Source organism: Convolutriloba macropyga, chromosome 8 (assembly GCF_964194025.1).
Source record: "Convolutriloba macropyga chromosome 8, txConMacr16.3, whole genome shotgun sequence".
In the NCBI taxonomy this organism is placed as follows: Eukaryota; Metazoa; Xenacoelomorpha; order Acoela; family Convolutidae; genus Convolutriloba; species Convolutriloba macropyga.
Window position 1 is genome coordinate 3049649 of NC_134475.1, and position 25912 is coordinate 3075560.

General features: G+C 36.9%; 1 protein-coding gene across 2 annotated transcripts; it reads right to left on the reverse strand.

Annotated features, from left to right (window-relative positions):
- Positions 1 to 1801: 1801 nt before the first annotated feature.
- LOC142343874 (uncharacterized) lies at positions 1802 to 25912 on the reverse strand. 2 transcript variants are annotated; one of them, XM_075395249.1, is made up of 10 exons: positions 25728 to 25912; positions 23483 to 23663; positions 22953 to 23142; positions 18449 to 18678; positions 18046 to 18107; positions 16717 to 16887; positions 16228 to 16301; positions 14250 to 14388; positions 9964 to 10142; positions 1802 to 2074 (listed from the first exon to the last, which is right to left on the reverse strand). In XM_075395249.1, the coding sequence occupies exons 1-10, from the start codon at positions 25863 to 25865 to the stop codon at positions 1987 to 1989; spliced, it is 1452 nt and encodes a 483-aa protein (XP_075251364.1). In that variant the 5' UTR covers positions 25866 to 25912; the 3' UTR covers positions 1802 to 1986. The 2 variants fall into 2 exon arrangements, with proteins under 2 accessions (XP_075251364.1, XP_075251363.1); XM_075395248.1 differs by having other exon boundaries at positions 18019 to 18107; positions 25728 to 25911.

Here is a 25912-nt window from a genome sequence, read left to right on the forward strand (position 1 = left end):
GATTCGGGCCAAGATTGTAAATGCTGTTCGAGTAATGTGAATTGGTCAGAGGACAAGTTTTGCACTAACTTGTCGAGCGATGCATTCATAAATTTGAATGAATCCGGAGTCGTATGTATTTGTACTGCTTTCGCCACGCCCTTTTTGTTATGAATTGACTTGACGTTTACAGCAATTTGCAGCGAAATAAATTTCCCAATCAAGTTCGGAACAATTGAAATTGTGTTCGTCTCATTCAAACTTTGTAGTGGTAGCACCACAGGATGAAGATCGTAATTTGCTAAATTGTGAGCAAAAACTGGGGTGAAGTTTATTGTTCTGCGTTTTAAATTGCAGAAAGTGTGTGCCCAGCCAAAAAACTTTCCAGTGGAGTGGCAATGTTCCAGCACCGTGAAGTGGCAGGATTTTGCTGGCTTTGATCTGATTCAGACTCACCGATCCAGCAACGACTTGCTTCGACTTTAGATATTGTTGGCTCACCTTCGCAGTTTTGGTGTTTTTGCTTGAATTCCTAAATTTGTTCAACGATTTTTGCAAGCGACTTGACAAACTCGGACATCACATTAGGCCCACTTTTGATACCGATGAAGTAAGGTTCAACTTCATTGAGTGCAATAAAAAGCAAAGCATAGCTACAGATTTTGTGAAGCAGTACAGGAAGCATTTTTCATCTGATCTGTAACGGATATTCAGCAGGTATTGACATCTAGCTAACTCGGTTTTGATCTTACCATACGAATCTCGCCACAAGAGCCCTCATTTGCGCTCCACTTCCCGTTTGGGCGAGACCAAAATTACTACTCCAATTTGATTTCAATAATGATGAAAATGTGTGAACAGATCTTTAAAAAAGACAACTTCCCAATACGAATCAAATTCTTTGAATTGTAATCAAAAACAGGAGCGGAATAAAAGTCTGAAGAGAAGATGAAGGCGGCTATTAAAAAAATCTAAAACAGTAAAAAATGACGTCACGCACGCAATTCAAATAAGATTGCATTGAACGAATGAACAAAAAGCAGATTCGAAGTGAATGATTGTGACGTCATTTGGTCCTAACAAAAATATTGACGGAGAAATAATAAACAAGAGAAGGCCAATAGTAGCCTCGGTTATCACATTGCAGCTTCCAACAGGGATCTCGAACAATTTCCTTCCTAGTATTCATACAAGGATCATAAATGATTTCTTAGTAGTCATGCAAGGATCTTAAATGATTTCATACAAGTCTTATTCCAACTGATGCAAATATTCCTGGTCGCAATAAGCCTTCTCATATGCTTTTCTCTCATGAGCTCTGACCATAATCATTTACGATTTCTATTGTTTCTTACGAGGATCATGTATAATACCTTTGAAGTCATACAAGGATCATGCTAGGAAATAGTGCATGATTTGCATGGCATCAAGTTTAATCCTTGAATGACTACTAAGAAATGTCGACTCGGGTTGGTAATTATACCAACCTCAAGGAACCAAAGGGTCAATGATGATCGTTTAGAGGCTATTGAAAGAAATAGTTTGTTCACTAAACTTCAATCATTTGAAATTTCATTAATTTGCTTAAGATGGGATAGCTCTCAAGTATTAACAAATATTTGGGGTTTTCTCTCAAAGTTTTTGATCAAGTTTTGCGAATTGACTTCTTGGACCAAATTGAATGAAATAGTCGAACTACTTTATAAATGCTATTTCTAATCTTAAAGCAAAAAATCGCTATTGTTTTTTTGTTTATCACCGCTCACTTAATTATATTGGAATCCGTTGAAGTTGTATTATAGGAGCCGATATTTGCTTTGAGTAAAACCATGAAGACCCAAAAAATTTACCCGAATATTCAAGAATATGACATCTATAACGGCCATAGGTCTCAGCTGACATTTGATCATGTTTGAAGCAGTCTGTAATTGAACTGTTATAAATTATAAGTGCGTGAATCTTAGCATGGCACTTTTTGACAGCTGTTTGCTGTCCTTCTATTCTAGCTCACTGGGGTGGTTGTTCTGAGAACTTGTGCATGTTGCTGATAACATCGGCCATTTGACGAAGACGTTCAATTCCACTCAGCATGTTTCTAAAAAGCAAACATAACCGATTAGTGTCGGAAAATTGCTCTGGAACAACTAGCGGGATCTCAAAGCTATTACATCCTGCTTCAGTCGGAGTGGGGGAGTACCTATATTCACTAAAGAGGCGTCAGATGACGTCATTAGACGTTATCATATACCGCTATAACCACTTATAAAATTCAAGAGTAAAAATTACACCAATTTCGGCGCACTTTTTATTTGACTTTTAGTAGTGACCTGCGGCCACTTGAGATCAGCTGCTGCACTTGTAATAGAGAGAAATTTTTATCACGCAAAACGAAATACTCAAGGACGTAAAAGTCACTGGAAAAATCAAAACAGTTAAGCAAAAATTTTGCTGCATTAAAAACATAGCCGTAGAATACCGGAAACGACTCGAAAATTCGTGCAATGAGAACTCATAACTAACCAACTCCACCTAATTCAAAAATATAAAAACAAAGCAACATATAGTTAGAAACAACCTATTTTAGTTAGGAATGAGGTTAGGTGGGTGTGTGAGGGGGGTAGGTATGATGGGGCGGTAGGACGTGTGTGGTTAGTTAGGTTTAGGGGGTAGGTGTTCGTAATTATAAGTAGGGTTAGGTTGCTGGGGTGTGAGGTGGTACCGAGGGTGTACATAATGGGTTTGTCGGGGTTAGGTGGGGGTGTGCAGTAGGTGCGCGAAGGAAAATTTGATATATATATATATATATATATATATATATATATATATATATATATGTGATAGGTGATAGATATATATGGTGGGTTGGGGGGGGGGGGGTGGGGGTCGGCAGGAGGGTCTGATAGGTACGTGGCTGGTCTGTAGTTTAGATAGGTTGCACGGACTTACGTGCAATCAAAAATTCTCAAAAAGACTTTCACCTTGGCAACATTACTAGCGGTTGCCAATTACTATTCCTCACAAACGAATCAACTGTTAAAGTCCAATCTTTGAAAACTGAAGTCAATTTGTCAAAACAGAGGTAAATGTTCGAAGAGAAAGATGTTACAATTCAAGTTAAGAACAAACTTGAAACAAGTTACAATTATTAGGAGAAACAAAAACAATACAAAAAGTAGGAAATAGAGAGAAAGGTAACATAAAAAATAACAGTGGAATTTCTTCCTTGAGGTGGCGGTGCGGAGTTTGCAGAGAGGCAAGAACGGACTTAGGAGAGGTGTCTGAGCCTACTGAACATGTCACACCATTACCTTGTCTACTCAGCAGTTTTGTTACTTACACTATTGTTTCGTTACATTTTCGTTACCTCCTTTTTTGTAAATTCGCCCATTGAAGCGCCTAGAGTACTAATCGCCAATTTAACAACCTCGGAAGTCAAGAAATTCATTGATCAGACGACAACACTAATATAACATAGCCGCAACAACATCGGGATTGGAACAGAAAAAGAAAAAAGAGATAAATTAAACCATTTTTTTTCTGTTTTTTTTTTGTAAGTGTCAAGAAGTGTTCTAATTTGGCGTGCAGTTTCACTTGGATTCCAACACTATACTTAATTCAACTTCCAAAACTGAAAGCTTAATTCCAATGTGAGCTATCAAACACTCCAATTAACTTTGATAACCTAATGCTTAATGACAGAGCTTAATCGGTTTATCCCGTCTCTTTCGATTTTGATCTTTTGACTTTGACAGTATTCGCCACATTGCGTAATTAAATGCGTAAAAGAAATTAAAATCCATTCACTTGAAACACTTACTGAAGTAAGTCAGAAGTCACGTGAAAATAGTGTAAAACGAAAAACGTGATCAAAAGGTAAAGCGAATTTAAAGAAAGGGAAGCGCCTAAATAATAGCGGTTGAGAAGCTAACTTCTAATTCCATTCATCATCCAAAAAGAAGGAAAAATTAGAGAAAAGAGACAAAGAAAACAGTACAGAGTGCAATTACTTCATGGGGGCGGCGGTACGGGGGTTGCAGTGAGACAGCGGGTGGGGGTGAAGTGGCGGGGGGTCAAACTGTAAGAACCGACCTTCACACCACGAGTCCTGCCCTTCAGAGCTGGACAAGAGGGGGTCCTTATCGTCGGGTTGGAGGAGTATGGACGAGAGACTGAGGGGAGATGACAGAGGGGGTCAAAGATTCAAGACTAAGTTTCAAAACAATTTCTGTGAATACTTGGGGACTAGTTGGCTGAAGGGCTATGAGCTTTTGATGCCCTCTAGGTAATACAGGTATTATCCCGTTTTTGAGAAAGTCAAATGGGTCAGACAAAAAATGGCCAAGCAAAAAATCGCATTAAAGAAGACCACAGGACTAATATAATTGCTATAAACTTCGTTTGAGAGCAATTAACAACTTCCCGTAGAAGTAAAATTAGCGTTGTCAAGGTCATTAAAAACTTTAGCATCGTAATACGTTAATGCTTACACTATGAACAGTAAGCACCGCCTATGTACAACGGAAATAAAAGGCAAAATAGAAGGGCAAGAGATAAGGGCAGTTGCGAAATTCGAAACTTACAAAAAACTGGAAACAAATGTCAGCATATTCATTTGAAAACTAAAAGATAAAATCTTTAGAACACAAAACCAACATTTGTCAGAAAGCATATAAAACAAATTATATTCAATTTTCAACAAATATTGAAATTACCGGTAGTGTTCTTGTTCTGTAAACTTTTCCCGGACACCTTTTCAAAAGTTCAAACGAAGTAATGAACAGTTAAAAAAGATCTGTTTCCAAAGATGTTGAATGAGTTCTAGACATTTTTGTATTTATGGGTTTCTTTACCATTTTAGACTTATTATCGAAAAATTGCCACTATACTTTAGGCGACTAATCCGGGGGGCTATCCAAAGATCTAATATCTAAAACAAACATGAGAATAAACAAAACACAACCAACTAACGTCGGGTGAAGTGCTCTCAAACGACTGGCGAGCAGTTGGAGTTAAGTAGCTAGCTACTGCTTAGGGGCTATCTTTAGCTTAATTGAAGGGGGTAGTCGCGCACCCTGGCTTACGGGTGCAATGATGAGCAGGTGTGGGGTGACGAGAGCTGATGTTTATGTGTGTGTGTGTGTGTGTGAGGGGGGGGGGGGGGCTGATTCGGATGAGGTGGGGTGTGAAGTTTGGGGTTCAAACTGAAAGCCTCTAAGAACCTTAATAGCCTCCGGGCACTCACTGTTTATCCCATTTTTCACGACGAAAAGTCAAATGGGTAAGACGAAAAATCGATCAAGCGAAAAAAAGCATAAAAAAGACCCCAGGCCTATTACAATTCCTGCAAACTTCCTTTGAGAGGACTTAAATACATGCAGCCTCTAGATCATAAAACTACTGCTCACTAAAAACAAAAATAAAAACATTCAGAGGCACATAAAAAAACAAATGGTTACAAAGTCGAAAAATTAGCTACAAACTGAAGCGGTTAAAAGGGCATTGAATCTTGTTTCATGCAGCACAAAAAAAAAGAAATCTGTCAATGGTGAGAATAAACGGTTATACACCCATAGATTCATGAGCGCGGTCAAAACTAAAAAAAACTGCCAATTTTTTGAATGTTAAGTTTTGAACGACATTAAGTACAAGATTAAGAACAACGAAAAGAACTTAAAGTACTGGGAAAAATCTAAAAGTGTAATAGTTGCTTGAGATGATCAAAAAATGGTTTCAAACACACTATTATTAGTTCAAATAATTTTGACTGAATGGTTTCAAACACACTATTATTAGTTCAAATAATTTTGGCAAAATTTTTGACTGAACGTTATAATTAAAAGCTGCTTTGAAAAATACGCACGTGATCAAAAATTTTTGCTCACTTAGCGAAACTTTGCATCTACTTTTCACGCTCTTTCTCTCTCTCGAAAACGATAAACAGATAACCACTCTCTCCGCTCTTCAATTTGTACAGCCGTTTGACATAAACACTTTTTCACAAGCAGCTTTGACTTTTAAATACTGTTTTAAATTCACTGTTTCATATCCTGTTTCATTCCTGTTTTAGAAGCATCGAAAAAAAGACGCTCCACCAATATTCCTCTTCGATTCGTAAAAAGACAGCGCACCAATAAAATCAAAATACTTTGCATTGTTAACATAGCCGGCAGATTGCCGGAATAGCTGCAAAAGAATAAACCTGCGTGCCATATAAAAGAGATAGAAACAGATACAGATCTAAATTGAAAAAAAAACGACGCCGCTCAAAAAACTAGGTAAAAAACATTCAGCAATAAATTAATAAAGCTTGTTAAAATCATTCCGCAGAAGCCTCTTATTAGGAACCTTTACTGCACATATGAGTTTCTTTGACCTTAAACAAATTCAAATTAAACTTAAGTTTTAAAGTGCAAAAGTCATTTTATTGAGTGAGGTAAGTGACGTATGATCAAAATCTAATCATGCAAATAACGTAAAAATGTTGCTAAAGCGAGTGAGAAATGACGTCACGCGCGCAAATGCCGTTAGTGAGAGGAAGAAGTCATTCAGAAAATTTGACTTTTCAGATTTGCTGTGTGAACAAATGTAAAACGAAAAAAAGAGCGTCAGACGAAACAAAAAAACATAGCAGGACAAGTCCTGACGTATAATTCAAAGAATTTTCACATAAAACTAGACCTAGATCGGACTATGAATGGATTGGGAAAACCATTTAGAAAAAAATCCGATCCAAAAAATCGAAAAAACAGTAAAAATCAACGTGAAATTGCCGCATGTGAACAAAAAACCACTACCGAGAAACCGAATTTTTGTTCAAACACCATTTTCTCACTCTACTTTAAAATTAGAGGGAAAAAAATTCACGCCGCAAAACCACTCGCTTTTTCGCTCCATTTCCTGTTTCGGCGTGACCAAAATCGCTACTCCAATTTGACTTCAAAAATCATGAAAATGTGTGAACAGATCTTAAAAAAAAACATAGCCAGAAGAATTCCGGAAACGACTTGAAGTGGAAATCCACATAACAGCCCTCCAACTACTCATCACACAAAACGTGCCTCAACTAATTTAGGATTATCTTGAAACAAAACCGTAATACAAAAATGTTTAAAAAAATCAAATCTATTATTATTAAAAATCTGATCAAAATTTGTCAGAACTTGGGATCCCAAATTATCTATCTATGCAAACACTACTTCGCAAACACAACTAGTACCTACTAAAACCACTCATGAGAATTTTTAGCAAAACTTGAAGCCAACTTATAAAAAAATAAGCTCTTACAAACAACTTTGACTAAAAGACTGGAAAAAGTTTATATATTTTTTAATGTTACAAAAGTACCTCAATTCAAAGAAAAATTCCTTCCAGCCAATAGGGTATCCAAAAGCTCTCCAAACAATAGGCAAGCCATAATAGGCTAAGAAACTTGTCTAAAGTCGAGAAAAAAAACAAACTGCAAAAAATTAAGAAACATAGTTCCAATTTTCGACATTTTTCGTCATATTTTTCCACAAAAAAAGCTTTATATCAACAAAACGGTAGCCAATTCTAAAATAAAAATTGCTCAAGTATTACGGGTCTTTTCAGTTCCCGCTGTAAAACAAAACAAAAGTAAAAAAAATTGCAAAAATTAGCCCAAAAATCATCAAAACACATGAAAAACATGCAATTTAGTTGAAATTGCATGAACGAATGAACAAAAAGTGGCTGTGACGTCATATGATCGTAACAAAAATCATGACGAACAAAAAAACGTAGCCAGAAGAACTCTGGAAGCGACTCGAAGCGTCAAAACTTCACTAACAAAACTGCAATTGCAGCGGAAGCCATTACCTTTTGTATTAAACCAATAACTCACTACCTCTCCAGGTCTGCTCTAAAAATTGGCGAAACTTAAACCACTGTCAACAAGAGAAACAAAATGCAGCAAAATTTTATATGATTGAAAACGTTTGGTAACGTTAAAAAATCCAAAATAATTAAGGTGGTCAAAAACCTGATAGTCTGAAAAAGCTGACAAGGTTATTAATAGCCCTCAAATAATTCATGATTCTAATCTGAAAAAGATCGCGAAAGCAAACGGCAGATAATAATCTTAGGAACTAAGTTGAATCTTTTCAAAAAAGAAAGTTTAAATTTAAGAATCAGAAAACACCTATAATTACACTTCTAATCACTGCGATTAGGACAAAAAACAACACACACCGGTTCCTTGTTGTATATATGCTAGACAACGTGATTTCATACTAAATCAAAAATAAAATTGATCATAGAAAATACCTGAGCAGAAGAATATTCAAAGGCAAAAAATCGTTTAAATTAATACCAAGGCCGGAAGAAAGCTGCAGTAAATAATCAATAGTGGATATTTTGGAAAAAGCTTGCTGTCAAATTCTCAGTACTGCCTTATGTTGAATGAAATCAATTGCAAACCAAACGAAAATCTGAGAAAAAGCTGAAATCATTCATTTTTACAACTAAAAAAACCAAAATACCGAAACTAAATGTAAGTGCCAGGACAAAGCTAGAATGATAGTAACTAGAATGAGAAGAATATGGGCACAATGTAAGGAACACCGTAACAAAAAGACATTCTTGATTTTTGAAAGTTAAAAATCAATTTTAAAAAATCAAGAAAAACGAATACATTTCAATATTCAGCATCCAAGACATAGAAAAGATAACTAGTCATCCGATACAAAGATCTATCCTCCTGAAGATCACAAAAAATAGGAAAAATCAAAATTCATAAATACGAAACATTTTGCAAAAAAATGGTCAAAGAACTTTTAAGTGAAGACTGCATTTATGAAAAAGTTTTAACTGTTTTTTTTCAAAACTTAGCGCCAAAAAATTATGGAATTTTTATTGAAACGAAATTAAAGTCCCTCATGTTGCACACAAAAACTATTTCAAGCAATTACAACCAAAATACAAAAAACTGAAGAAAATCGGAAAAAAACTACCAAAATCGGATTAGTAATGTACAATTTTATGAAACAAAATTACATCGAGGGAGAAAGAGGCGTTGAGTATAGAAATAATCAAAGAGAAGTTGCCATATTCACTGATTTTTGACAAAAAGACGGTTAAAAAAACAAAAATGAAGAAATTAATAGAAAAAAAGCCAAAAATTAACTAAAAAATCAAGAATTATGTGCCATTTTTGAACTTGAAACGCATTTTCAGGCTCTGCAAAACACTGTGGCATCAATGTCCGCGGTTGACATTTCAATATAGTATCGAATAAAATTTATTGCTACATGAAACCAAATTAAAAGCAAAAAAATTGGGCCACTTAGACGAAAAAAACGGCTAAAAACGGTTATCTATATGTGCAGTTCAGTCAAAAACTACTTTTAAAAGTCAAAAAGTCATTCACTAAACGCAGCGCCTGATCAAAAAACTTCTCTCACTTAGCCAAAATCTGTTCACCAAGACAGCTTTTCTCACTTTCGCTTTTAGGTCAAAATAACGCGTGAACAAATCTACTTCCTGTAAAAAACCGAGAGAAAACCAATACTCCTCTTCGAGTCGTAAAAACCAAGAGAAGGCCAATAATAGCCCCAGCTATCGCTGTGCGGCTATTAAAAAGCACTTCTCCAATACTCCTCTTCGAGTCGTAAAAACCAAGAGAAGGCCAATAATAGCCCCAGCTATCGCTGTGCGGCTATTAAAAAGGACTTCTCCAATACTCCTCTTCGAGTCGTAAAAACCAAGAGAAGGCCAATAATAGCCCCAGCTATCGCTGTGCGGCTATTAAAAAGGACTTCTCCAATACTCCTCTTCGAGTCGTAAAAAAGACAGCGCCCCAATACAATTCAAATTCTTTGAATTGTAAAAACCAAGAGCACCGCAATATAGCTCCGCTCAGCTTACAACTTCGCAGCTATAAAAACAAAATAGGGGCATAAGAATAGCCGCCTAAGAAGATGAGGGTGTCTATCAACAAACAACGCTGTCTCGGTAATAAAAACTAACTTTATCTGTGTTTCGCCTTCTGCAGCGACCAAGTTAAGTTGCTGAGCCATATTTCGGCTTCTGTTCACAAACTCCTCGGGAACTTCCTGAGATGAGCGGCTAGTCTGATGATTGCTTGGCTGTGAATGAGGGAAGGTGGCATTTGCTGAATGTCCCTGTCCCTGCTCAAGATGAAATACCTGCCAATGATGAGAATATAAATTTTGCTTAATTCTGTTGGATGAATAGCTCTCGAGCCACATGCGAGGGGATAGACAGCTTGTTTGTGTTCGGTTGTACAATAAGCTAGAATAAGCTTAGGCATAGCCACTATGCTTTCAGGGGGGGGCAGGAGATGGGTTAGCAAAGAAGCGTGGCGCGCGGCGAAGCAAAAAAGAGTGCGAGGTTCCCAAACGTAGATTAATTGAAAATTGTCCTTCAGGTCATGAAGTTCTGCTTACTCTCCATCTTCGGTGAACCGTCTTCACTTAGAGTCCACTAAAGCTCGATGAGAGCTGCTCAGGCACTCCATCGAGCTTTACCCCTTTATTCCGTTTTTGAAGGCGGAAAGTCAACCGAAATAGCTCAAGCGAGCGGGAAAAAAGTTCTAGAAAACAAAAAGTCACGCAACATTTCTTGCATAAAAAAGACATACGTTTGCAATAATTTCTTTAAACCTCATTTGCGAGCAATTAATCATGCTACGTAAGAAAACTGAAAAGAAGCTCTACTTAATCAAAGTAGAGCTTAAGAAAAGTTCGTGCAATGGTTAGCATACTAGGCTGGCAAAGGAGACGCTGATTCGAAAGCCGTACTTAAAATATTGACAGTAGTTGTATCTGCTCAGGCTCTCTAAAAACTACACAAGCCCATATTTAACTATTTAAAAAAAACTAAAAACTGTCAGAGACTGATTCAACTTAGCGATCATCGCATTTTTTTTACTAACTGCTCTGAAACAACAGGCGAGCGATGGTTAGGCGTTTATCGTAGCTAGCTTAAACTTAGGGAGGCGGGCTTCAGAGAATGAGGCTGAGGATGAAAGCTTGGGGTAGGGGGAGGGGGGTTCAAGTCTCCCAAAATTGCCCTCCACGCTATGTAATTAGCCTCAAGCGCTCCTCAGCAGCTTCGCTAAAACTATAATTTAGCGCCTAATGAGTCTCTAGAGAGCGACTCAGCAACCTAATGCCCTCGGTCTTCACCAGTTTACCACAATTTTTTTTGAAAAACGTCACAACATAAACTACTAACTTCGGAAGAACCGCTTTCAACCGACAGACGGGAGGTTGATTCCTCAGAAGCAAGCTGCCCCTTAGGGAGGCTAACTTACTTTTAATAAAGTGGGGATGGAGTTCGAGTGCTTGAGTAGGGCGAGTCAAACTCTAAAGAACCGCCGTTCACACTATGATTTCATCTCCAACAGTTTTGATGAATCGCATACTCAGAGATTAGTAAGGCGCTAATAGAACTGCTACGCCACTTAGTACCCGCCGGGCTTCATCTGTTTATCCCGTTTTCGAGGACGAAAAGTTAAAATTGGACGAAAAATTTGTCATGCGAAAAATCACTAAGACAACAGAATAAAATAATATAACAACAGACAGCAATTAACAAAACACTAGAAATAATGAGAAGTTTCTTACAACAACTAAAATAGCCGGCAGATTGCCGGAAAAGCTTTGAAAAAGACCTGCGTGTCGCAAAATATGACAAACCGATACAGACATAAGCCTAAAGAGTTTTTGACGCCGCTCGAAAAGCTCTGTAAAAACCATTGAGTGATAAACTATTAAATTAAAATTCATTCCGTAGAAGCCTTTTTATAAGGGACCTTTATCACACATAAAAATTCCTTTGACCTTAATTCAGAGTTCAGTTTAAAGGTGCAAAAATCATTTCATTGAGTGCAAGTCACGTATGATGAACATATAATCCCGCAAATGACCTCGAACTTTTTCTAAAGAGAGTGAAAAACTACGCCAAGCGCGCAAAAGCCGTTTGTGAGAGCAATAAGTTACTCAATAAATTTCTCAGCTCTACTATGTGAAGAAAAACTAAAAAGAAAAAAGAGCGTCAAACAACGAAACAACAAACCAAGAACACCGCAACATAGGTCCGCTCAGCTTACAGCTTCGCAGCTATAAAAAACATGAACCGACTAACGTCAGACGAATGCTCTCGAACAACTGACAGGGCAAACAATTTATAAACGGGAACGGGCTAAAGAAACTTGTCAATAACTTCACAATAACAAATTACTAAGTAAAAATCAACAATCGATATTCTAATACGCAAATCATCAAAAACAACTGACAATCAATTTTGTCACAGCAGATTTTCTTGACCTATCAAAAGCTTTTGATTCAATCAATTACGAAATTTGGAATATTAAATTGGACAACTTACGTTCCGATGGAAGCTCAAAAATCTAATCAACAGTTTCCTTACGAACCACCGCCGATTTCTTATCTTACAAAACTGCAGATCAGTCGAATTAACGCTTCATAGGGGTGTACAAGGAAAGTACTTGGCCGGCTCTTATTCAATGTGTACATTAGAGATATGGCAACAAGAGTTGACAGTTAAACTGAACATATACAATATCCTGACGATACGGTAAATTTAAATTTAGATACCTCTTTTAACAAAAGCAAGGCCAAGTTATAAAAAAATGCCAAGCAACTAATTCCATGTATTCATGAACACCGACTCACAATAAATACCTAAAAAACGAATTCATAATTGGTAAGAGCAAAAAAAAAGAAAATCAATTCCAATAGATGAGTAAACTGAAGTAAAAAACTTAGGGGTTCATATTGACAGCAATTTAACGTTTCAAGGGGAAGTAAGAAATATCCGACAAAAATGGCCTAAGGAATAAAAACAATTTATGCTATTAGAAAGCCTATTCCACAAAAACTTTTGAGACCCGTCTTAAATGCCCTGGAATTAAGTCATTTGCACTACTCAGCAGTCACAAGTCACGCAAATGAGCAGAATCTAAACGTATCCTTGGAAAAACGTCTAAACTGGGCACTACAGTCAATATATTTTAGACAAAAAGCCTATTCCAAATAAACTTTTGAGACTCGTCTTAAATGCCCTGGCATTAAGTCATTTGCACTACTCAGCAGTCACAATTCACAAAAATGAGCAGAATCTAAACGTATCCCTGGTCAATCCGCTAAATTGGGCATTACAGGCATTATTTTCGACAAAAAATTAAATCTGTTAAAGATATTAAATGCAGTCAGAAAATACTCTCCGTAAATTTTTTACGAGCAAAAAGATCATAATAAATTTTGGAAAAAACGATTAAGATGCTTTTACACCATCATCTGGAGAACCACTAATCAATTGGAATCTTCATTAGTTTCAAAAATGAACAAAAAATTCTTCTGGAACCTAAAAATTGTTTCTAGCAAAATGGTAATCATTTGTGGGAATAGCGATACCAGATTGGAATGAACTAATAAGTGAACTTAAAAACAAACCCGACAGATTGCCGGAAAATAGCCGCTGTTGATTCCAATAAGCATGATTGGGATTGAAAGAATAGAAGATATTGAAAAAAAACAGATTTTTGTACAAAAACAGTTTTTAAGTCCGATTTATTTTGATGGCATTTCGTAGTTGAACATAACGTACTTCGGTTTCTTAGAGAGAGGCTACAGGGGCTACTATCAATACCAATAAGCATTAGAGATGGTAACTAAGACATAGGAACGACGTCCAAATAGCGGGCATCTAAAATTGGGCTTTATGGGTTTATCCCGTTTCTACTTCTGACTTCAATTTTTTATAGTGACATTTTGAATTGCTTTGCTGGGCAACTGATGTTCAAAATCACTTTTAGCAGAATGAGAGAAGAGAGAAACTAGCCGAGAGAAGTCAAAAAGATTTCACGCAAAATGTCGAAAAAGCGGCAAAATGGTAAAGCGAAAAAAAGTTTGACGAAGTAAAAAAAAATACGAGCGCAATAATAGCCGGCTGAGAAGATGAGGGCGGCTATTAATAAGTAATTTGTAAATATTTACACTCCCGAACAATCATCAGTTGTATGCTCGTTGATATGGTTTGGAATTCAGTGTAAAATTTGAATTTTTAAAATTTTTATATTCCGGTGAAGTAACTCCGGTCTTGATGACAGTGAATTTTTAGAATGTACAGATACGCTCACTAATTGCCACCGAAAAATTATCATGGAGTGGAAAAACCACTGGGTCACCAATCCACATGTTTAAGTTCAGGCCCCTTTATATGTATTATCAATATCAAGTATTTACGGATGCATCGCAAATGTCTACCTGCATTTCTAGCTCTTTTACTCTGCCTACTGCCGCCCTGTAGTTACTCTCTAACTGTTTCAGCTGTCTATCCAGGGTCTCCGCCTCTTTCTTCTCCTTTGCCCTGATAGCCTTCAACTCACCCTCCAGCTCCGTCACTCTGTTAAACACAACACAGCGCACTCATCTCGCTTTCTATCTTCAAACGATCATCTTTAGCCGTCAAGTTGCTCAACTTTGCATAAAAGCATGTTCGTTTTAAACTGCATACAAGCCGACTCAATTACATAAACAGTGATTTCAAATAATTTTTTCCTCTTGTTCACCGGTATGTCGAAATCTGTTCAAAAGAAAGCTTTTTTAAGACAATAAAGGCATTAATCTGTTTCCCCTTTTCCCTGTGAACAAAATTTTGCAGATCTTGCCCTAATAAGTTAGCATAGCTTAATAAGAGGTTATCAAGCCATTAAAATTAACACTCATCAAAGTAAAAATGAAAATATGCCAATTATAAATGGAGGGGGGGGCAGCTCCAAAAGCTGCGCTCTCGTTTTAAAAATAACAAACATAACCAGCAGATTGCCGGAATAGCTGCGAAAGAATAGACCTGCGTGACATATAATAGAGATAGAAACAGATACAGATCTAAATTGAAAAAAAATCGACGCTGCTCAAAAAACTAGGTAAAAAACATTCAGCGATAAATTAATAAAGCTTGTTAAAATTCAATCCGCAGAAGCCTCTTATTAGGGACCTTTACTGCACAAACGAGTTCCTTTGACCTTAAACAAATTCAAACTAAACTTAAGTTTTAAAGTGCAAAAGTCATTTTATTGAGTGAGGTAAGTCACGTATGATCAAAATCTAACACACAAATAACCTAAAAAAACTTTTGCTAAAGCGAGAGAGAAATGACGTCACGCGCGCAAATGCCGTTACTGAGAGGAAGAACTCATTCAGAAAATTTGACCTGTGAACAAATGTAAAACGAAAAAAGAGCGTCAGACGACGAAACAAAAAAACATAACAGGACAAGTCCTGACGTACAATTCAAAGAATTTTCATTGACTAAACAGAAAAACTAGATTTTAGAATGGACTAGGAGTGAAATGAGAAAACAATTTTTAAAAAATCAGATCAAAAAATCAGAAGAAAAAACAAAAAAAAACAATGTCAAAATGCCGCACGTGAACAAAAAAAGCACTAGGGAGAAATGAAAATTTAATTCAAACAAAAAACTAGGCCTAGAATGAGCTGTGAATGGACTGCGAAAAAGCTTTTAGAAAAGAAATCCGATCCAAAAAATCGAAAAAAACAGTAAAAATTAGAGTGAAATTGCCGCATGTGAACAAAAAACCACTAGCGAGAAAGCAAATTTTTGTTCAAACACAGTTTTCTCACTCTACTTTAAAATTAGAAAAAATTCACGCCGCAAAACCACTCGCTTTTTCGCTCCATTTCCTGTTTCGGCGTGACCAAAATCACTACTCCAATTTGACTTCAAAAATCATGAAAATGTGTGAACAGATCTTAAAAAAAAAGACAGCGCCCCAATACAATTCAAATTCTTTGAATTGCAAAAAATAGGAGCGCTATAATAGCCGGCTGAGAAGATGAGGGCGGCTATTAAACAGTAAAAATCAAAGTGAAATTGCCGCATGTGAAAAAAAACCAGTAGCGAGAAAGCGAATTTTTGTTCAAACACCGTTCTTCACTCTACATTAAAATTAGGGCGAAAAAATTTCACGCCGCAAAATCACTCACTTATTCGCTCCACTTCCTGTTTCGGCGTGACCAAAATCACTACTTCAATTTGACTTGAAAAATCATGAAAATGTGTGAACAGATCTTAAAAAAAAGACAACGCCCCAATACAATTCAAATTCCTTGAACTGTAAAAAACCAAGATCACCGCAATATAGCTTCGCTCAGCTTACAGCTTCGCAGCTATAATCAATGCTGTTTTTTCCATTATTTCACTGTGTTCAGATGCTCCTACCTCCTGTTTCGATTTCTGAGAAGATGCGCATTGTGCTCTATTTCGTCACGTAGCCGAGTGTTCTCCTTTTTCAACTAAAACAAAAACTGGAAGCTGGGCATTAATTCTAAATTGAATTTACCTATTTATCAAACTAGATAACCCGTTTACAAAAGTACAGTACATTTGCTCTTCGAATTATATAAACTTTCTTGTTCCCTAAATACGAAAATAGGAAAGGGTACTCGGCAATTCAGTCAGAACTACTAGAAGGAACGAACATTAATTTCAAGTTTGAGAAGTGGATTTTCTCATCAGAGAAAATTTTCATCAAAATATTGCACATCAAACAACCCACCAAGGAAACCATTATAGCCTCCTTCTTAATGGGGCTGAAGCGTATAACTGGGGTATCAACCTATCTCTCTTTTTAGTGGACCTACAGCGTATGACGCCGGAGGGGAGTGAATGACAGTTTATAATTGGTAAAGAACACAACAATCTACATACCTCCTTGGCATCTAAAGATGTCAGACTACCACTGTCCGAAGTCTCCGCGGACGAGGGTTCACTTGTAATCATCGGCGGCTCATCACTCAATTTATCATGAGCGGATTGGCTCACTTCGGGGGCACTGTTTACCGCGGAGGAGCCACTAACTGCAGATGAGGATGTCTGCTCCTGAAGTACACCGCATTTCAACCCATCAGCACGTTCGAAAACTCTCAGCAGAATCAGATTGACATAGGGTGACTATTTATATACTTAGCATTTATCCTCTTCTAGCGTTCTGAGTATAATTTGACAAGTTTTCAAGACTTTGTTATGTTCGTATATACCCTACTGGACGTCAATCGGTAAGCACTGAGCAAAGACACGTGAGTCTACTTCGCCCTCAAAATCGTCCCAGTGTCATAAGCAAACTTAAGGCTATTAAAATTAGATTAAAAATACCTATTATTAATACTTAATACATACAAAAAGGCCTATTGTAGGTCTTGTAGGGAATCAAGGGCAAAAGGCCCCGGCACTAAAACCTCGAGGAAACTCAACTTAGTCAATCAAGTCTAAGAAATGCGCTTGGAGAACAGGAACACAACGCATTTGTTTTACCACGCATTTGTCAGAGTTTCTTGCCCTACTTAGTTGCCCACTTAAATCTGAGATTGTTTCCCTAATTAATCACCCTATGGCGCTAGAAAAACATCACTTTTGACACTTCAATTGTCACCAAAAGACGCCTATTTTTTACCCTTTGATTCTCTAAATAAGTTTGAACGTAAATCCTAGCCCCTTTAGACGACTAAGATATATGTTCATCAGTTCTTTTCTGTCAGCAGGTAGTCCTCTTTTCACAGCTCTTAAATTCTTAGCAACTTCTTTTGCTACATGTATCTACTGGACGTTCTAACATATATATTTAGACTAGTTCGTATTCGACGTCAAAATGACCAACGGAGAAGGGAAAAAGCCCTCATTAAAAGACCGTCACAATAAACAACGCGTATGATTGAACCGTCGACACTTGATCAGTTCCGGGTAACATCAGCAACGGGACCAATTCATCATTGTTATTGACATAGACACTTGTCAACCTAATGAGCAACTGCTTTGAGCCATATTGCATTCATCAAAAAAGTACCATGATTGATCACAACTACACTACCCCCACCCCCATTACAAATGCGTAAAAAATTGAATAGATCCTAATAATCTTTGAAGCTAGGGGTCGTAACTACATAGTTTGCATTAATACTTTGCAAGCAACGAGACAAACACTGAACAGATGTGCGATATTTGATCAGAAAATACCTCTTGTTGATTTAGATTGAAACGCACTTTTGTTGTTGATGTTGCCACTCGGTTCACGTAATTCTTGAAGGAGAAAGGATTGGCAGCAGCTGAAACACAATTTTGGGTGAAAAGCTGCGTCATAATTGTTATACTGATCCATTCAATCTGTTTCCTTCTGTGTAAACAAGTAAACAACTGCTGGGTTTTACCTGATTAAACCGTTTTGAGAACGGGATACGAAAAAGTCTGAAGCGTCAGACGAAAAATTGCTTAAAACACACAACTCTCAAGTTTCAAAACGCTGGAAGTTCATTGATGTCAATTTCCGGCTAAGTATACAGGAATTCTTAGGTATTTTAACTTCTGTTACTGCAGACTTTCCGTATTTTGAAACTTGTAGTTTTGAAACTTTGTTTTCGGCATTACAGTATCACTTTGAATAGCTTGCCTTGTTTCTGGAGACGCTTTCTTTCTTTTTCTTCAACGTCATCATCGTCGTCATCCTCACTCGTCTCGCTCAGTTGCAGCTCATTAGAGGTTCGCGCAGTAGTAGACTTGGTGTTAGATGTCACAACAAATGTACTGTTCCCAATATTTGACGTTTTTCCAGCCGAGGAATTCCGCGCTCTTTTGTCAGCAGCGAGATCATTATTGCACTCAGTGTATAACTGTTCGTTTCTGAAAGCAGTTTGTGCATAAAGAGACACTTCACTCACAGCGGGTTTCAAAAAATAAGAAAGTACCAGCGGGGAAATATAACAAATATAGCTGGCAGATTGTCAGAAAATAGCACCGACAGCTTTCTAGACACCCAGTGAAATTAAAATCAAACGAGACAAAAAAAATTCCCAAGCTGCTTAGAATCTTCTGCTCAGTTTTTAACTTGAACCCTTGTTTGTGGAAGCTTAGTTGTTCAAAATCGCGTGACTACTTTAGTTTTGGAAATATGAACTAGACTTACTGTTGTTGGGTGGACGTAAAAACACAAAATAATACGTATTTTTTTTTCATTTAATATGCCACGAAAAGGTAATTCACATAGATTTTCTGTTGTAATGATAAAGTATTTAGTAATTTGCAAATACTTACACTGCCGGACTAACATCAATTGTATACTCCTTGACATGATTCGGAATTCAGTGTTCTTTTTTCCCCTCAATTAAAGTTACAGAAAGTCAATTTCAGAGAGCCGAAACGTTATTTTGAGAGCTGGTCACGCACGCAACTCAAAATTGCATCAAAAAATTATCACAAAGCAGATTTGAGGTGAGTGCGAAGTGATATGGTGGTAACAAAATCTTGACAAAATAAAAATCGTAACAGGACACGTCTTGAGCTACGATTGAAAGAGTATTCAATTACCCGATCAAATGAAACTGGAAAAACATAGCCAGAACTCCGGAAACGACTCAAAGATATCTTCGCCACAAAGCAGCCTGTCGAATAACTAGTTTCTGATGGCAGTAAGCATCAAAGAAGAGAAAATAAAAAAGTTAACTAAAGAGCTAAAAAAACTCATTTACTTTTTCAATTTGTACAGTACAAATACGAAAGAAAACAATATTTCAAGTATTCGAAACAACTTAATTGCTCACACAAAGTCAGACCAGCCAAAATAAGCACAAAATCTCTAATTTTGAAACAGAGGAAAAACTGTAAGAAAATTAGAAATTTAAATTTTCGCAACTTTTCGTCAAAATTCAAAGAAAAAATGCTTGGTACCAACGAATCGGCATTTAATCTGTAATAGACGCTAACCACGAGCATTAAGCTTACATTCAGTTACAAGCAAAGGCAAACATAGCCGGCAAATTGTTGGAAACTAGCCACCGTTGACCCCCTTGACACACATTGGGATTGAAATAGAAAAAAGTAGAAGAAAATGACAGAACTGTTCTAAGTGTCAGTCAGAGTGTTCTTAATTGGTGTGTATAAACTGCATATTCGGTCCGATTTTAAAATTACACTTTATCCAAATTCTGCACTGACGGCTATTAAGCATAATACCAATGCAGCTAGCAATCGAATTAATCAACTTTGATAACATTAAGCATTATGACGAGCTCTTTTGGTTGATCCCGTTTCTTTTGATTGTGCTCTTTTCACTTTCACCGTATTAACTACATTACGTAATTCAATAGGAGAACGTATTTAAAATCCATTCAGTTGAAACATTGAGTGAAGTAAGTCAGAAGTCAAACGTGAAAATCGTGACTGATGTTAAACGAAAAACGTGATCAAAAGAAAAAGCGAATTAAAAAGAGGAGAGCAACTAAACAATCGACGTTGAGAGGCTGACGGCGGCTATTAATAAAATATTTCTTTTGATTGTGCTCTTTTCACTTTGACCGTATTCACTACATTACGTAATTCAATACGAGAAAGAATTTAAAATCCATTCAGTTGAAACATTGAGTGAAGTAAGTCAGAAGTCATACGTGAAAATCGTGACAGATGTTAAACGAAAAACGTGATCAAAAGAAAAAGCGAATTAAAAAGAGGAGAGCAACTAAACAATCGACGTTGAGAGGCTGACGGCGGCTATTAATAAAATATTTCTTTTGATTGTGCTCTTTTCACTTTGACCGTATTCACTACATTACGTAATTCAATACGAGAAAGAATTTAAAATCCATTCAGTTGAAACATTGAGTGAAGTAAGTCAGAAGTCATACGTTAAAATCGTGACAGATGTTAAACGAAAAACGTGATCAAAATAAAAAGCGAATTAAAAAAGGAGAGCAACTAAACAATCGACGTTGAGAGACTGACGGCGGCTATTGATAAAATATTTCTTTTGATTGTCCTCTTTTCACTTTGACCGTATTTACTACATTACGTAATTCAATACGAGAAAGAATTTAAAATCCATTTAGTTGAAACATTGAGTGAAGTAAGTCAGAAGTCAAACGTGAAAATCGTGACTGATGTTAAACGAAAAACGTGATCAAAAGAAAAAGCGAATTAAAAAAAGGAGAACAACTAAACAATCGACGTTGAGAGGCTGACGGCGGCTATTAATAAAATCAAAAAATAACAGATAATTTTTAAATAAGTATTTTGATACTTTTTCAGTGGAATTCATTAAAACACATGACAGTACACTGAAATCTTGAAGAACATCATAATATTTAGCGTTAATAAGCACATGAAATCCTTTATCAATTACACTGAGGGGGTTACGAAAATCCCAATAAAACAAAAAGACTAGTAAAAAAAATTCACTGAAACTGTTCGAAAACAATTGGTGTTTAAGCATGAAAATCATTAGCTGCAAAATAATTATATAAATTGTCAAAATTGGTCGCAACAAAGTCAATGGAATCCGTTATTTTTAGATTAAGTGAAGACGCAACAAAATGCAACAATAAGGGCAAAACTAAAAAAATATTAACATTTTACTCAAACAGTGTCAAACTCGCATAACTAATAACTAATCAACAATTTACTCCGCATTCACGACATTAAGAAGGCTCCGAAATGTGTTTTTGCAGATCGTCCGACCACTCTCAACCGCAAAATAGAATCAAATTTTTACCAAAAAGAGCAGTACCAAAGAGCAGATAAATTGGAGCTCGACGTATGGCAGCTTTCCAAACACGACAGACATGTGAACCAGCAGAGCTCATCTGTATCTTACATTCGATACAAAGGCGGAACGTTTCGAGCAAAACTGGCCGGGATCTCCTCCCGAATCAACCATTTTTCCAGAGTCGGCTAAAAAAAATTTTTGGCCATATAGTTCAAATCTTTAATTTAATTACCTTTTTAGATTTAATTAACAATTTCGTTTAAATGAACAAAAACTATTTACTCTCCAACATTGCGGTTCTTAAGAAATGACTGTCGGTACAAACTTATTATCTACAAACAAAATGATCAGCGTCCTAATTTAAAACGAAATAGTAACAAAGATTCAAATCCTAGCTAACTTGCATACAGTACTTCAACAGTTGTCATATCTCCTTAAAATTTGCAACTGTATATATGGATACATAAAAAGTTAAGCTACCAAAAGATTACAAGACAAATTCTAAAGAAAATTTTAAAAAATAAGCCTAGAAATAGCGTTACAACATGAGTATACCATTAGAGTCAAGAACACTGTGAACTGTGGTTAACAAGGCAACCGGTAAGAATGACGCACGCATCATCATCAGCCGAAAACTTGACGAGAGTAGTTAATTTCCCAAAAAACGATCGAAAAAAAGTCAATTGCGACAAGCCAACTTCACTTTCATTCGTCAAAATAAAGAATGATTTCTGTCCCTTGCCCTCATAAGTCGACAACAATTAGCAAAAGCTAACAAGTTGAAACGCAAAAAAAATTTGGAGCTATCCCAGAACTATTAGGGAAGGTAGCTGCAGCTTAGGGATTCTAGCTTTAGATTAATTGAGAGGGGGTGAGCGCGCGCGGTACGGATAGAATGCGGTGGAGTGGGGGTAAAGTTGGTAGGGGTGGTGATTGGTGATGTGGTGAAGCGGGTTGGGGGGAATGTGGTGAAGTGGGGGTGGGGGGGGGTAATGGTGAGCGTGGGGTGTTGTGAAGGTGTGTGTGTGTGTGTGTGTGTGTGTGTGTGTGTGTGTGTGTGGATGAGGGGGGGGGGGTCTAAGAATCACCCTTGCCACCATGAAATTTGTTTCGGTGAATGGAATACTTACAGACTAGTAAGCCGTAAGGCTCTAACAGAACTTAATGTCCTCCGGGCTTTAACTGTTTATCCCGCTTTTGAAGAGGAAAAAATGGTCAGACAAAAAAACGATCAAAAATTCGGTAGTACGAAATATCGCATAAGACCAGCAGCACTAATATTAAAGCGACAAACTTTATTTGAGAGCAATTAAAAAGATACCAAATAAAAAAATAGAGAAACTTTGAAAGTTCCTGATAGTGAACAAAGTGATGCTCAGCATCCAGCCTTTGACATGAATATAAAGATAATAAAGCTTACTTGTCAGCTAAGATTTGTTCTGCAGGAGGAGGGGGAGGCGGTGGCAGTGTACTGAACTCATCGTTTTCTACTTCATCTTCAGCTAATTTCTTTTTCTTCTGGCCACGTTTGCTTTTTGTGACCGGTGCTTTAAGGGAGATGGTATCAGTTCCAGACATTAACAAGTTATTCTCGGGGTCAGAGATTGGAGCTGAAATTGAAAGACAAAACTCTAGCTTTGTTAATTTGCGAACACTTGGGACCTGTTTTCTGCCCACACTTTAATTGTAAAACGCATATTTTTAGGTTACTTAAGAATGAAGACGTGATGACCTGAAAGTAGGGCAGAAATGAAGTTAAACGGGGAAAAACCAAATATGGCTGCCTCTAGACGACACAGGAAGATTGTCACAGCAACTAATCTCCTCACAAATTCTACTCACAAACTAACCAGCTTTTGCAAGATACCTTCATTTTAAAGCCTTTTGCGAGATTCCCCTCATTTACAAACATTTTTCAAGAAAACTGTCCAGGTTAGATCAGTGTGGTACCTAAAATATCACCCCCAGCAGTGGCTGTTTCCAGTTGCTTGTCTACAGCGGCTTCTTTATTAGCCCCTCTGGCTTTTCGACCACCCGCCCTGACTGGAACCTTGCTAGTTTTGGAGGACTGCTTCCCGGATGACGCAATTTTCCCACCTTCATTTTCATCATCTTCCTTGTAGTCGGGTACCTTGCACAATAAGACAGACAGTTACCACGCTACACTCCTCTTTTTATGAAAAATTTTGCAATAATTAAAATCCTTGTTTATCACCCTAATTCATGAAAATTATTACAGATTGATCATTTTAGAAAAATACAAAACTTCTTTGTATATTCACATTAAAGCGAGGGTTGGAAAGGGATGGGTTTTTGAGTGGAGTTGAGGGTCTCAAGGGGATTCGGGTTAGAGGGTGGAATGAGGTGCGGGAGGTGGGGACGGAGTAAGGGGTCTAAACCGTGAAAACTTCCCCTCATCATAATCACATCTCTCCTCAGCAGCTTCAGTGATTTGAACACTTAGAGGCTATCTAAGTTAAGCTATAGACATCAGGCCGACCTTTTTTCTCCGGCCAAAACATTTTTACGCATCTTAGAAAGATCAGCACGGTACCATACAAAAGCCCATAATTTTTTTAATAAAATAGCCAATACCCCTAATCTGCTATGCACAAACTAAGCCCCCTAAAGCGGAGCGAGAAACTGGTTTAACTAAATTTTAAAATTTTTAAGAGAACAATTTCTGACGCGTAGAACACATGCGGTCTGTTTTCGCTATTAACTCTTATGAGTGTTTTACGAACGCTACTAAAGGTCATACACATATTCTAATTGTGCGTAAGTGTCAGCTGTCTGAATCCCTGAATTTGCACCTATGGTTTGAACAATATTTAAATGGCACTTCAGAGGAAAAAAAACATTGTGGAACTTTGAATTTGCTCGTCTTGTGCCGTTGTGTTAAGTTGTCTTGTGAGTAATTCAAGCTGTTTGTGGTATGCACGCATTCAAATGAAACATAGGTGTACCATTTAGTTGTTTTCAGTTTGGAGTTATATGATTGTTTTCGACCTTCTTGTTTTCAAAACTTTTTTTGAAAACAAATTTTGATATTTGTCCATATTTATATTTCCGCGAAAAAGTTTATCTTTTTAATTAGCTTTTTGAATACTTTATAGATCTATTGTTAATAATTTTGTATTGACAGCTAGCCGATCTAACCGAAAGATTAAGTGACCTTCTTGGCAGTCCAAAAAGGATCAAGTGAGTCTTCTCAAGGACTTTTAGTTTTTGGCAAACAGTTATTGATTTCCACACTTTGTTCTCATGAAAATTAAGGGTTTTTTGATCTCTTGTCTTACATCTTTTTTGTTCTCGTCATTGGTTTTCATTACTTCTGTATTGGTTTTCATTACTTCAACATGTTTTCACTAATGCTTCTATGAATTTTACCAATTTATTTTGCACAATTGCAAGTGCTCAGTTACTGTGAGTGCATGACGTACTACGGGCACAGACACAAAAGATCCAAATTGTTTTCATTAAATCTGATTGTTCTCATTACCATGACAAAATTAGGTGATTTTTGAGTTCTGATCACATTTACTGTTTTCTGTCTTATCATGTCAACTTAGCCATCAATTTTCGTCCATTTAATTAACTTGTCTCCAAAGAGTTTTGATCACAATCGGCTGATCAAAGACAGATAGTTGCATCGATTATTTACTTTGCTTTTATTGGTTTCGGAGCTTTTGACTCAGCTACTTTTTAAGAAAATGAGTTTCGTTTTCTCTGGCTTTTTTTGTATGGTCGAATGCTTTGGTGACTATTAAGGTCTAATGCTCCCAAAACGGCTAGTGCTTTACCTAAATCAACTGTATTGATTTACAACTGTATTGAGGGACTTTATTATTTACATCACAATCCTCAACAATTCTTAACCACATGCCAAATCATTTTTTGGTCTCTTTCCGCAATCATTGCTCTAACTTTGTAGTGAATTTGATTTCTCATCTTCCTTCAACTCATGTTTCGTTCTCTCATTGACGATATTGACCCACACACTCGCACGAGCCACATTGTTAAGCTTCCGTTCGAAAAGACTCCGTAGAAAAAAATTCTACTTTTTAAAAAAACCATTAAGACATACTAATCAAAAACAAAAATAGAACTTTGAAAACACTTGATGCAGTCACTTGAACATTCAAAATTCTAACCAGATTAAATTATTTGTTGTTAGAAAGCAACAATTACATACCTTTACTGCACGTCTTCGAGATCTCGCACTCTCCACTGTAGAAGGTTCATCTTTATGAACAGCTGATTGATCATTTTCGGGCTCTATTTCCACTGCTTTTCTACCAGCTCGCCGGGAAGACGATGCAGTTGCTGGCATAACTGGACTGAAATTCACTGGGTTTGATCAGTCCGTGCCAATATTAA

What these genes read in the sequence shown, in the direction of transcription:
- LOC142343874 (XM_075395248.1), bottom strand. Translation starts at nt 25,865, where the DNA reads ATGCCAGCAACTGCATCGTCTTCCCGGCGAGCTGGTAGAAAAGCAGTG. An exon ending in CTCGAAGACGTGCAGTAAAG is followed by an intron (nt 23,664 to 25,727) that starts GTATGTAATTGT and finishes TTATTGTGCAAG; the next exon opens with GTACCCGACTACAAGGAAGA. An exon ending in CTCAGAAATCGAAACAGGAG is followed by an intron (nt 14,389 to 16,227) that starts GTAGGAGCATCT and finishes TGTGTTTAACAG; the next exon opens with AGTGACGGAGCTGGAGGGTG.